The sequence below is a fragment of the Lampris incognitus genome, chromosome 3 (assembly GCF_029633865.1).
Source record: "Lampris incognitus isolate fLamInc1 chromosome 3, fLamInc1.hap2, whole genome shotgun sequence".
Taxonomy (NCBI): Eukaryota; Metazoa; Chordata; class Actinopteri; order Lampriformes; family Lampridae; genus Lampris; species Lampris incognitus.
In genome coordinates this window covers 15240605-15252430 of record NC_079213.1, presented here as the reverse complement: position 1 = coordinate 15252430, position 11826 = coordinate 15240605, and the positions used below count along the sequence as shown (strand labels likewise).

Sequence of the window (11826 nt, the reverse complement as noted above, 5' to 3'; positions counted from 1 at the left end):
TGGCTCCGTCCTGTACAGCTGAAACGATGCAGGAGGTCTTAGCGTGTCCGACAAAATGAAGTGAGCATGTATGTATGTGTCCGTCCCCTCTCCTCTCTAATCTCTACAGCTGCTGTTTAGGCCTTAAGAGGGGGATCAAGGGGGCAACGTAACAAAGCGTCAGCCCCCATGAAGCAAAATCTTTTTTTAGGGCCCGCTGCTCTGAGAGAGAGCCACAAAAAGTATGTGAGCTCAGGCTGTGTGGCCTGTGGACCAAACTATCTGTCACCATGGTCCGAGTGGCTTTGTTGGTGTACAAAAAAAGACCGGCTTGACCCTAGAGGTCCACCGACCGAGTGAAACAGAGAGATAGGTAGTGTAGCGAGGTTTCGACAGGAAGAGGGCCGGCTGTCAATCAGCCAAAAGGGTCACAGGTTTGAGTCGCATGAGAGAAAATTTGAATCTATTAGGCGTTTCCTTTTCAACTTTTTTAACCTTTTCATTCAGCGTACTGTAGGTCATTTATGCCAAAATGATCTCTGAATGAGAAAAGATCAGGGAGATTGATGGAGGAACAGATGGACACGAGACAGGAAAAGGTCACAGAATACAGATATGAGAGTATAGCAGGATCTCTCTATCGCTCTCTATACACAGGGAGGGCAGAATTAGACCAAGATAAACACATCAGATTTGACCGAAATTACAAACAGTCATATCAGATCAAGTAATGCTGAACATGTTCACTTTTAAACACATGCCACTTTCTTTTTCTCTGCCCCCCCCTCCCCGACACACACACGCTGACACATATATGTTAGGTCTCGCCATGCTGTGACAACAATGCTGATGTATTTAAAGATTTTTAAAAATTTGTGCTCTAGGCCCACCTGTTGATCCGATGTTGACTCACTGGTTATCATAACACTTGAGTCCAGTGCAGACTTTACACAACACACACACTCAAAGTGAAGTAGTGTACAATGAAAAACTCTTCCGTATTGACGCCGTTTTGGAAATTACCTTGTTAATTAGAAAAAGATGTTAACAAATGTATGCAACATGCAAAAAGCATTCCCAATGTTCACTGCCAGGTCACACTTACAGTCATAACTCAATGGGCAATAGTGCAACCATGGTACGTGTTCATCCCCTGCATGTGCCACAGACTCCCATCCATTTCACAAACGCCTCCTTAAGAGCTTTTTAGTATTTATTTTATTAATTCACCAATACTATAATTTGACATAACAAATCCTTACACAATATTCTCGGGAACATATTAAGATGTTTTTTATATATATATTTATCTATTTTTAAAATCGAGTAGTTTTCTATGCAAGCCACCAGCTTCTAACTTATCATGCCCCCATATATTTGGTTATTGCAGAAGTGTCAACGACAACAACAACAACAACAACGAACATATAGGTGGTAATGCCTTTGTGCCGCTAACCTGTGTAAAAAGAGACCAGTGCTAAAGCAGTAAGTAATGAAATAAACTATCAGACTGCTATTTTCCAAGGCACAGATAATACCAGACAGTGGTCAAATCTTGCATTTTCATGCCTTACCAGTCTAATATGTGCAAAAACATCATGTACTTAAAACACCGATTATACATTGAAGTAAAGAACAGGCTCAGATTTAGAAACAAATGTCTTTTAAGGGAATTAAAAGCAGTACAGGAGGAATAGCGGCAGGAGGAATAGCGGTCATCCTCTCAGAGGTACTATTCTGTTATTCTGCAACTTTCATTTCATAATACATCGCCCCAAGTGAAAGTCACAGATGAATCCACATATGTAGAAAAATCATTTCCACCGGCTCAGTTTTAAAACAGAGGTGCATGATGCGTTTTGTAGCTTTCTCATCACTTGAGCAGAGGTACCACGTCATCTCGTAGAGGAGGGGTCACCGTATAGGTCATACTCTCTGTACATCAGGTACTTCTTCAGCCTGGGGGGGAAAGGGACCCTGGCCATGGCCTCCGGGCTGTTCAGTGTCTTCGGACGCATCTGTCTTCTGATCACCAGTCGGCACAAATGCTGCAGAGACCGCGGCTGACCTGGGACACACACAAACATGCGCTCATATCCATAACAGACCACTTTTGAAAACATATTTCGTGGAAAGATTTTTTTATGCACTTAGGTTTTTGTTTTTGTTTGTTTTTATTTTTTTTTTGTGTTCCTTGTATTCCAAAAGAGGAATATAATTTTCAGGCCAGCAAAGGTACAGTTATATTTAAAGCACATTCACACACAAAGGCAGTTCAAAGTGCTTTACATAAAGGCATAGAAAAGACATTAAATAAGAGATACAGCGTAAGATACCAGCACGGGTATCACTGGTTCAAATCCCCGTGTTACCTCTGGCTTGGTCGGGTGTCCCTACAGAACCAATTGGCTGTGTCTGCGGGTGGGAAGCCGGATGTTGGTATGTGTCCTGGCTGCTGCACTAGCGCCTCCTCTGGTCAGTTCGGGCACCTGTTCAGGGGGAGGGGGAACTGGGGGGAATAACCTGATCCTCCCATGCGCTACGTCCCCCTGGTGAAACTCCTCACTGTTAGGTGAAAAGAAGCGGCTGGCAATATCGGAGGAGGCGTGGTAGTCTGCAGCCCTTCCCAGATTGGCAGAGGGGATGGAACAGCGACTGGGACGGTTCTGAAAATAGGATGATTGGCCAAGTGCAATTGGGGAGAAAAGAGGGGGAAAATCCGGGGGGGAAGCAATGGACAGCATGAAGGCTTTTAGCCTAGCTTTAAAAGTGATTAGAGTTGGGGCAAGTCTTAGTTCTTCTGGAAGTTTGTTCAAACTAAAATTCAGTTTTATCTCTGGGAATAGTAGAACCTTTTCATATGTTAACACATGAGAAGGTTCATATGTTAACTTTAAAACTCAACTCCAGTCTGAAACTCAATCATTTCTTAATGGTAACTTGAATTCCAGATCTAGTCAGGTCCAGTTTGAGTCTACAAGGTGACGTGTGGGTTCTGGTACCTGGTTCTGGTTGAGGTTGATCTCAGTGGCCTGCAGGTTGGTATTAGGGGTAGGGAAAAATTGATTCATAAATGCATTGCAGTTCTCTCTTGAAAGACTATGTCTCGAAAACTCAATAATCGGAAAGTTAAAACTCAGTTCTCGACGGGGCTGTACGGTCCTTACAGCTGGACCATATGGATGGTGAAAGGTAACGAACGTAAAAGATGTGCGTCGTGTTTACATTCTGAGCTAAGCTACTTCCTTAATTTTGGTGAGGATGGCCGAGCGTGAGCAACCGAAGATGGATACAATCCGACTGGCACCCCCGAGCTTAAAAGCTAGCGTACGGAAGCATTTTGGCTTCTACAAAGTTGATGTGAAAAGGGACCTGAACAAGAGCCACACTGTGTGCAAGTTGTTTAACTTCTTCCCTTTTTGGCTGCTCCCACTAGGGGTCGCCACAGTGGATCACCCGTTTCCATTTCTTCCTGTCCTCTGCATCTTCTTCTCTCATGCCAGCCACCTGTATGGCCTTCCTCACCACATCCATAAATCTCCTCTTTGGCCTTCCTCTTTTCCTCTTGCCTCGTAGCTCCATCGTCGGCATCCTTCTCCCAATAGACCCAGCATCTCTCCTCATATGTCCAAACCATCTCAATCTCGCTTCTCTTGCTTTGTCTCCAAAGTGTCCAATCTGAGCTGTCCCTCTAGTACACTCATTGCTAATGGGCGGCACGGTGGCCCAGTGGTTAGAACTGTTGCCTCACAGCAAGAAGGTCCTGGGTTCTAACCCAGGCCATCCCAGGTCCTTTCTGTGTGGAGTTTGCATGTTCTCCCCATGTCTGCATGGGTTTCCTCCCACCATCAAAAAGACATGCATGTTAGGGTTAATACCCCTGTCTGGCAAAGTAACTGTATCTATTGTTTTTCCTAACAACTTAAGATCCAACTGCCATGTGATGAAAACGTTTGCCTGCCTCTGACTGGCTAACCCTAATCCCACCCTACCGCTAACCAATTAGAGGCAGAGTTTGCTGATTGACATAAAACACATCTCTACTGGTGCTTGGTGTGGGAATGTCACCCCAGACACCAGATGTAAAACTCAAGTATACTGCGAAATACAGATGGATTTACCTAGCACTGATAAGCTTAATCAACATTGTATAAACTTGTTTGGCAAGGGCTCACAAGTCACACACAAGTCCCGCACTCTAGTTATTCTCTCGTTACTCTAGTAGTTATCCTGGACCAATATCAGGTGGGTTCATGTAGGATTTACATATTATTTATCTATCACCAATCTTTTAAAAAGTGCAGATTGTAATAGTCTTTTTTCATTTTAGAGAAACGCAGAAAAGATTATTTCAGGACCATATGTGAGCCATGTCTCCTCTCTTTGCAGAAGAGAAGCACAAAGACATCAATTGAAGACAAACCTGGGATTGAAAGGGGTCATTTCAGAGGAGCAGTACAAGAAGTGTAAAAATAACAAACTTGCCGTTTTGTGTCATGTCATTTGTACAGATTTAAAGTTTATTTCTAGATTTTGTTATCTCATGAACTAAGTGTTTGAGGAAAAATAAAAAGTGAGAGCGTGATACCAGAGTATGAACAAGAGTTTGGGAAGTATAAGAAAATTGTCTGAATCTCACATTAGCATATTAAACAAAACTCGTGATGTGTAGATTTTTTTAAAATTATCTTTATATACTTTATTAATCCCCATGGGGCAATTCTTTCTCTGCATTTAACCCATCCTAGTTGTGTAGCTAGGAACAGTGGGCAGCTGCCGTGCAGCGCCCAGGGACCAACTCTAGTTCGTCTTGCCATGCCACGGTCAGGGACACAGACAGGAGTATTAACCCTAACATGCACGTCTTTATGATGGTGGGGGAACCCACCGCAGACCCAATAAAAGAAAAGATAAAAGAAGAACGATAAAGATGAGGTCTGATTCAGATGGTTCTTTCCTTTTGGCCGCTGTATGGATGTATTGTCAGCTCGTGACCCCTGGATTAATATAAAGGAAAAACGTACTTCATAAAGGCACCGTGTCTGCAGTTTTACCCAGTATGTCGCAAATCTCCGTCCACTGCGGCTTCCTCTCCAGGATACGTTTCAGGTTAGGACAGAGACTGATGTAGCTGACGTAGTCCAGAAGCGTCCTCACCACGCTGCCCACCAGATGCATCAGCCACGACACCGACACAAACTCACAGAACTGGTGGAAAAGGGGGAGACAAAAGAAGAAGAAAGGGATCGATGAGCGATCGGATTTGTTTGAGTGATTGTGGCAATAGCAGCAGCGTCCATAGTGGATGTTATTTGTATCTTGGGACAGATTATTTTGCATTGAGTTCTCACAGAAACAGTGTCAGGTTGGCTGTAGAACTCGTAGGCTTGGTTATGCAGGTCAACCCAGGAAGTATCCATTTCATCACTGTTACCATGGCGACACTGGAAACACCTACCAGGGAGGGTTACAGAATAGAGTAGTTCATTATACTAATGAGTTATAATCATTACATGTAGGTTATGATGATACTAATAAATTATACTTCTATACCAACACTAGTATACCTTCATACAAAAATATCATACAAGTATACTATACAATGAATATACACTGACAATATAGTAACACTAATATATTATGATGCGATTCAAATTCTTGAAATTTGCTTTATGTCACTGCTACTCTTTGAAACATTACACAACAACATTGACACAAATAGTCGAATACATAACAGGTAATTGAATACAGAAGCTCATTCAGTAATATAATTACTGAATGTTATGCTATGCTTTTATACTATTGAAATATACTGTTTTTCCAATACTATATACACCGATTAACCAAAAACATTAAAACCACCTATCTAATATTGTGTAGGTCCCCCTCGTGCCGCCAAAACAGCTCTGACCCGTCAAGGCATGGACTCCACAAGACCTCTGATGGTGTCGTCTGGTATCTGGCACCAAGATGTTAGCAGCAGATCCTTTAAGTCCTGTAAGTTGGGAGGTGGGGCCTCGGTGACTTGTTTTTCCAGCACCTCCCATAGATGCTCAATTGGATTGACAGCTGGGGAATTTGGAGGCCAAGGCAACACCTTTAACTCTGTCATGTTCCTCAAACCAATCCTGAACAATTTTTGCAGTGTGGCAGGGCACATTATCCTGCTGAAAGACGCCACTGCCATCAGGGAATACCGTTGCCATGAAGGGGCACCTGGTCTGCAACGATGTTTAGGTAGGTGGTACGTGTCAAAGTAACATCCACATGAATGCCAGGATTCAAGGTTTCTCAGCAGAACATTGGCCAGCCTCTGTCGGCTTGCCTTCATCCCATAGTGCATCCTGGTGCCATCTTTTCCCCTGGTAAAAGACGCGCATGCACCTGGCCGTCCACATAATGTAAAAGAAAATATGATTCATTAGACCAGGCCACCTTCTTCCATTGCTCCATGGTCCAGTTCTGATGCTCACGTGCCCATTTCAGGCACTTTCAGCGGTGGACAGAGGTCATCATGGGCACTCTTGACTGGTCAGCAGCTACACAGCCCCATACACAGCAAGCTGTGATGCACTGTGTGCTGTGACACCTGTCTATCATTAACTTTTTCAGCAGTTTGAGCAACAGTAGCTCTTCTGTGGTTTCAGGCCAGACAGGCTAGCCTTTGTGCCCCATGTGTAGCCTTGGGGCACCCATGGCCCTGTCTCCAGTTCAGCAGTTGTACTTCCTTGGACCACTTTTGGTAGCTACCACTGCATACTGGGATCACCGCACAAGGCCTTCGGTTTTGCAGATGCTCTGACCCAGTTGTCTAGCCATCACAATTTGGCCCTTGTCAAGTCACTCAGATCCTTACGCTTGCCCATTTTTCCTGCTTCCAACACATCAACTGACTGTTCACTTGCTGCCTAATATATCCCACCCCTTGAAAGGTGCTATTGTAACAAGATAATCAATATTATCAATTACCTATCAATGGTTTTATTGTTTTGGCTGATCGGTGTAATATTACATCAGTACATTCCATTACATAAAGAAGCAGTAACATTAGTGTTGTTAGCTGTTTCGTTTTTTGTTTTTTGTCATTTTGCAATCTTGCACCTTGACACAAAGCTGTTCAGGGATCTCTAAGTTTTAGCTTAGTGTTTTTCAGTGATACAACTGCATCTTTGGGTTTATTCTTTTATTTAAGCACCCAAGTGCTTATTTTTAATAGAGAGCTTCTCTTTAACAAGAGTAAATTCCAAAACCAACTTGACCCAACGCTAACTATGGTAACATTAACACTTACTTTCCAAGCATGTAAAAATGCCGCTTTTCAGACCTACTTGTGGGCATGGTATCCGCTGTTCAGCAGCATTCGCAGCATCACAGGGTCTTTCAGGCTGTACTGCAGGGCAGTGGGGAATGTCGTGTTGTTGATCACCCTGAAGTAACAGTTCACCTCCGCTCCATAGGACAACAGCAGTCGCACCAACTCATACCTGGAGATGAACAGCCAAAGCCAAGCACAACTCAAATGGGGAGCCTGTATTATGTTTCTTTATTGAGTCAAAGACTCTTTCAGTAATTCAGTCATGCTGGTGTATTTCATCGTGGGTGAGATGAAAATTTGTTTTTGATATCACACACCAGACTTCACAATCACCTATACACATACTGACATAAGCACATAATGACACACTGCATAATTTACCTGTAAAAGTTATTTTAGAAATAGAGTTTTAGAGGATACAGCAGAAGTGAACCAAATTTTTATGATACGTCTCTGGGATGTTTATATTAGGGTATAGTACTATGTTAAAGGGGACGTGTTCGATGCCCCTTGCATCCAATTACATTCCTTGTTTCTCATACATCTTACTGAATGAGCAGCATCTCGGTATAGGAACACACGTATACACACACTTCATGTACTATTAGGTTATGGCTACACTGAGACAACAAATTTTCTCTCATTCACACACACACACACACTTATCGTTCCCACTGCCCAGCCCACACACACCTCTCAGATCGTATGGCGACCAGGATGCACCGTAGGGGGTCCAGGTCCGTTCTGGCTCCAGCCGCCAACAACATCTCAGCACTGGTCACGTCACCGTTTGACACAGTAAAGTAAAGAGGACTCTTCCTTAAGTCCCCGTAGTTCTCTGAAATGAGATTTTTATTAGATTTAGACTTGTAGCAGAAAGCACTTTACAAAAGACATTCTTAACACTTGAATAACGATAGTGGTCATGGTGTTAGTGAACATACCCCTTCAAACAAGTATTTGTATTCTTTAAGCTAGCTGTGTGATGTTTGTCTGTGTTCAGAAAATGAATTTTGTTTATTTGTATGTACATATATTTGTAGTGCAAACCCCCGTGTAGATATTTTAAAACCATATCTTTATTGTATTTTTTTTTTGAGTTGGGGTTAAAAGTTTGATTCCAACTGGAGTCGCCCATGTCATAAATATATGAGGAGCAGGTTTAGCTATTCAAAAGGACACTAGGTGAGAGTAGTATTCAGGGGTGCTGACCCTTATGTAGCAAATACAGCACAATAACATATAAACAAACTAGTCAGTATCCTCATTTAAAGGTAAGTACGTAGATTACAACAAGCTCTGCTTTTCAGTTATCAAAAGTCCAGTACATTGTGATTCTTAAAGTTTTCCATGCACACAATCTTGAATGTCATACAGGTCGTAGGTTCTTCTCCATCCACTGACACACACACTGTATTTCCCGGACTATTAGTCGCTGTTTTTTTACTTGTCTGACTGGTGCTGCGACTTCTATTCCAAAGCTATTTTTATACAATGTAATTTTGTCTGACGAATACGCTGCATTTGAACCAAGACCACTAGATGGCACTATTTGATCTTGTGACTCGATTGAGAATACTGTACCGGCCGTAGAAATTGAAAGAGAGTAGAAGGGACATTGAGCTTGCTTGTCGTGGGTCTATTTAGTTCAAAAGAAAATGGCGATTGTTGTTAGTTGTTATGGTGCCAACACACGTCGGGGGGGGGGGGGGGGGCTAAACGTACTGCTCGTTTGGCCGTTGCCGCAAAAGCTCAGTTTGCGACTGGTCGCAAGTCGGTTTATACGGAAGTTTATGCGGAGGTTAGCCTGCTAATAATGGTCACAGTTCTTTGCAATGGCAGTGGTTTGCAATGGCCGCCGCTCTGACCGTCCTGCTGTTGATTTGAATCTAAATGTCCTTTCTCCTGTGATTCAGTTTCCATAGTACCGCCATAAAAATGCGACTTATATGTTTTTTTCCCCTTCGCAACAACACATTTTTTACCGAGTGCGACTTATACTCCGGTGTGACTTGTAGTCCGGGAAATATGCTATGTACATGTAGATAGAAAGGTGAAATGGGTGCACATGTTTACCCCTCCCACCAGAAGAATATGCCGAGTGTGTGTGTGTGTGTGTGTGTGTGTGTGTGTGTGTGTGTGTGTGTGTGTGTGTGTGTGTGTGTGTGTGTGTGTGTGTGTGTGTGTGTGTCCAGCTGCGCCCAACCAGAGATGTGTGTATCCAGCACAGCATTAACATTGAACCCTTTCTGGATGAGCAGCTCCAAACACACATTGTGTCCTCCATCAGCCGCTGAATGGACAGGATTCAGACCTGACAGACGAATGGCTCTCTTAGTGGTGAGAGGGATCAGCGTCCTCAGGATTCTACAGAGAAAGGAGAGAGAGAGAGGGAGGGAGAGAGAGAGAGAGAGAGGGAGCAAAATAGAGCCAGAAAGAAACAGACTCAAGGAAACACATAATAGGAAAATGCAGAACAAAATAGGAAAAGGAGAAAACAATGAGACCAAATGTTTAGTTAATTGTAATTTAAATGAAAACGTACGTCTTGTTTCTCTTTCTTTCTTTCTTTTTAATATGAAGGGCTATCATGTCTAATGTGTTTGGATACAACAGATGATGAAACTCTGCACCAGAATTGCTGTCTCTTTTTATCTTCCAAGGGGAGTGAAATTCAATTGAGTTGCACTAATAACATGAATTGCCATAGGACAGCTAACTGGGGAGGAAGGAGGAAAGGAAAGGCAGGAGGAGGGAAAGAAACCAATTGCAAACCCAAGAAGTTTAGTGAGAAAATTATGACCACAGTGCCAAGCTCTATACAGACCCATTTAGATTTCATGAAATATTTAATGTGTGCTTTTCATCTGGTTCACAGTTCACTTAGTTATACACCTGTTTAATCAAAGCCCTTCTAATGGTGATGGTGAGAGTAATGTCATTGAAACTGCCTATAGGACACAAATAACTACTTACAGGTAGTATCCCTCGTAAGCAGCTCTGTGTATGGGCAGCTGACAGGCATAGCTGGCTACGTTTGGGTTGGCTCCATGCTGCAGGAGCAGCTCGACACAGTCCAGGTTTCCAGATCCAGCAGCGTCATACAAGACTGTGTCTCCATTGCTGGCCTGGGCATTGACATCAGCACCTAGTGGAGCACAAGGAAAAATACAACTACTACTACTACTTTATCAGCTGTTCCCGGTAGGGGTCGCCACAGCAGATCATCCATTTCCAACTCTTCCTGTCCTCTGCATCTTCCCCTGTCACACCAGCCACCTGCATGTCCTCCCTCACCACATCCATAAACCTCCTCTTTGGCCTTCCTCTTTTCCTCTTCCCCGGCAGCTCCATATTCAGCATCCGTCTCCCAATATACCCAGCATCTCTCCTCCGCACATGCTCAAACATTCTCAATCTCGCCTGCCTTGCTTTGTCTCCAAACTGTCCATCCTGAGCTGTCCCCCTAATATACTCATTCCTAATCCTGTCCTTCTTCGTTACTCCCAATGAAAAGCTTACTATCTTCAACTCTGCCACCTCCAGCTCCACCTCCTGTCTTTTCATCAGTGCCACCGTCTCCAAACCATATAGCATAGCTGGTCTTAGTACCATCTTGTAAACCAGGGGTCAGGAACCTTTTTGACTGGGAGAGCCATAAAAGCCAAATATTTCTAAATATATTTCATTGAGAGCCATATAGTATTTTTAACGTATAATAAATTAAATATGTCTTACTTTTAATGCGACTTCTGGTGCTGCATGGTTTTGCTGATGGCCTTGTAGTCTGGTTCATACGTGGTGAGGTTGAGCTTCATGCAGGCGTTGAGGCTTCCATCAGTTAAACGTGAGCATAGGTTGGTCTTAATGTTCCTCATATGCGAGAATGACTGCTCACATGCATATGTAGAGCCAAACATGGTCAGTACGGCAATACTCACACGCTGCATTGTGTGTTATGTAACAGGAAGCTCGTTCCAAGTTTTAAGAATCAGCTGGTCTTCAGGTTGAAGATTTTTCATTTCTGTCCACTTGTGTTCCCTCGCCAGCTCTGCTCGCTGTCGCGCAAGACTTTCCAACTCTCCATTAAGTGACTTGAACTTACTCATCCACATGTCTGATGCCTTCAGGTCAGCAACTTCCAGCTCAGTCTCCGATAGAGACCCCGGGGATGCATGTCAGGTCGATTTTGTCCACTGCACACTCATGTGGATGAGTGATGAACTTGAAAAGACCAGTGCGCGAACGAAATTCTCCAAAACGTGCTTTGAATGACTGCAGGAGATTGGACGTAAAGCCAGCTAGCTGCTGGAGATCCAGACGTTGAGTGGAGTCACTTGCTAAGCATGCATCTCTAAATTGTTGCAGTCTTTCAAAGTGCAGAAGACGACCTGTTTCAATGTCCCTGAGAAAGACTTCCAGCTTGCTTTCAAATGCAAACACTGCTTGTTGAAGGGATGAGATTGTATTTCCAATACCTTGCATTTTCACATTGAGCTGGTTCAGATGGCCAGTTATGTCCACGAGATAGT

The 11826-nt window shown here is 43.4% G+C and overlaps 1 protein-coding gene across 1 annotated transcript in view; it reads right to left on the bottom strand.

The window, feature by feature from the left end:
- Positions 1-1874: 1874 nt before the first annotated feature.
- asb15b (ankyrin repeat and SOCS box containing 15b) overlaps positions 1875-11826 on the bottom strand; it is a 38138-nt gene continuing 28186 nt past the window's right edge. The window contains exons 8-14 of the mRNA XM_056276668.1: positions 10271-10442; positions 9501-9661; positions 7988-8132; positions 7308-7463; positions 5331-5433; positions 5034-5187; positions 1875-2047 (exon numbers count right to left, since the gene is read on the bottom strand). Of these exons, the coding sequence (XP_056132643.1) occupies positions 1875-2047; positions 5034-5187; positions 5331-5433; positions 7308-7463; positions 7988-8132; positions 9501-9661; positions 10271-10442 (1064 nt within the window). The remainder of the gene's footprint in view (positions 2048-5033; positions 5188-5330; positions 5434-7307; positions 7464-7987; positions 8133-9500; positions 9662-10270; positions 10443-11826) is intronic.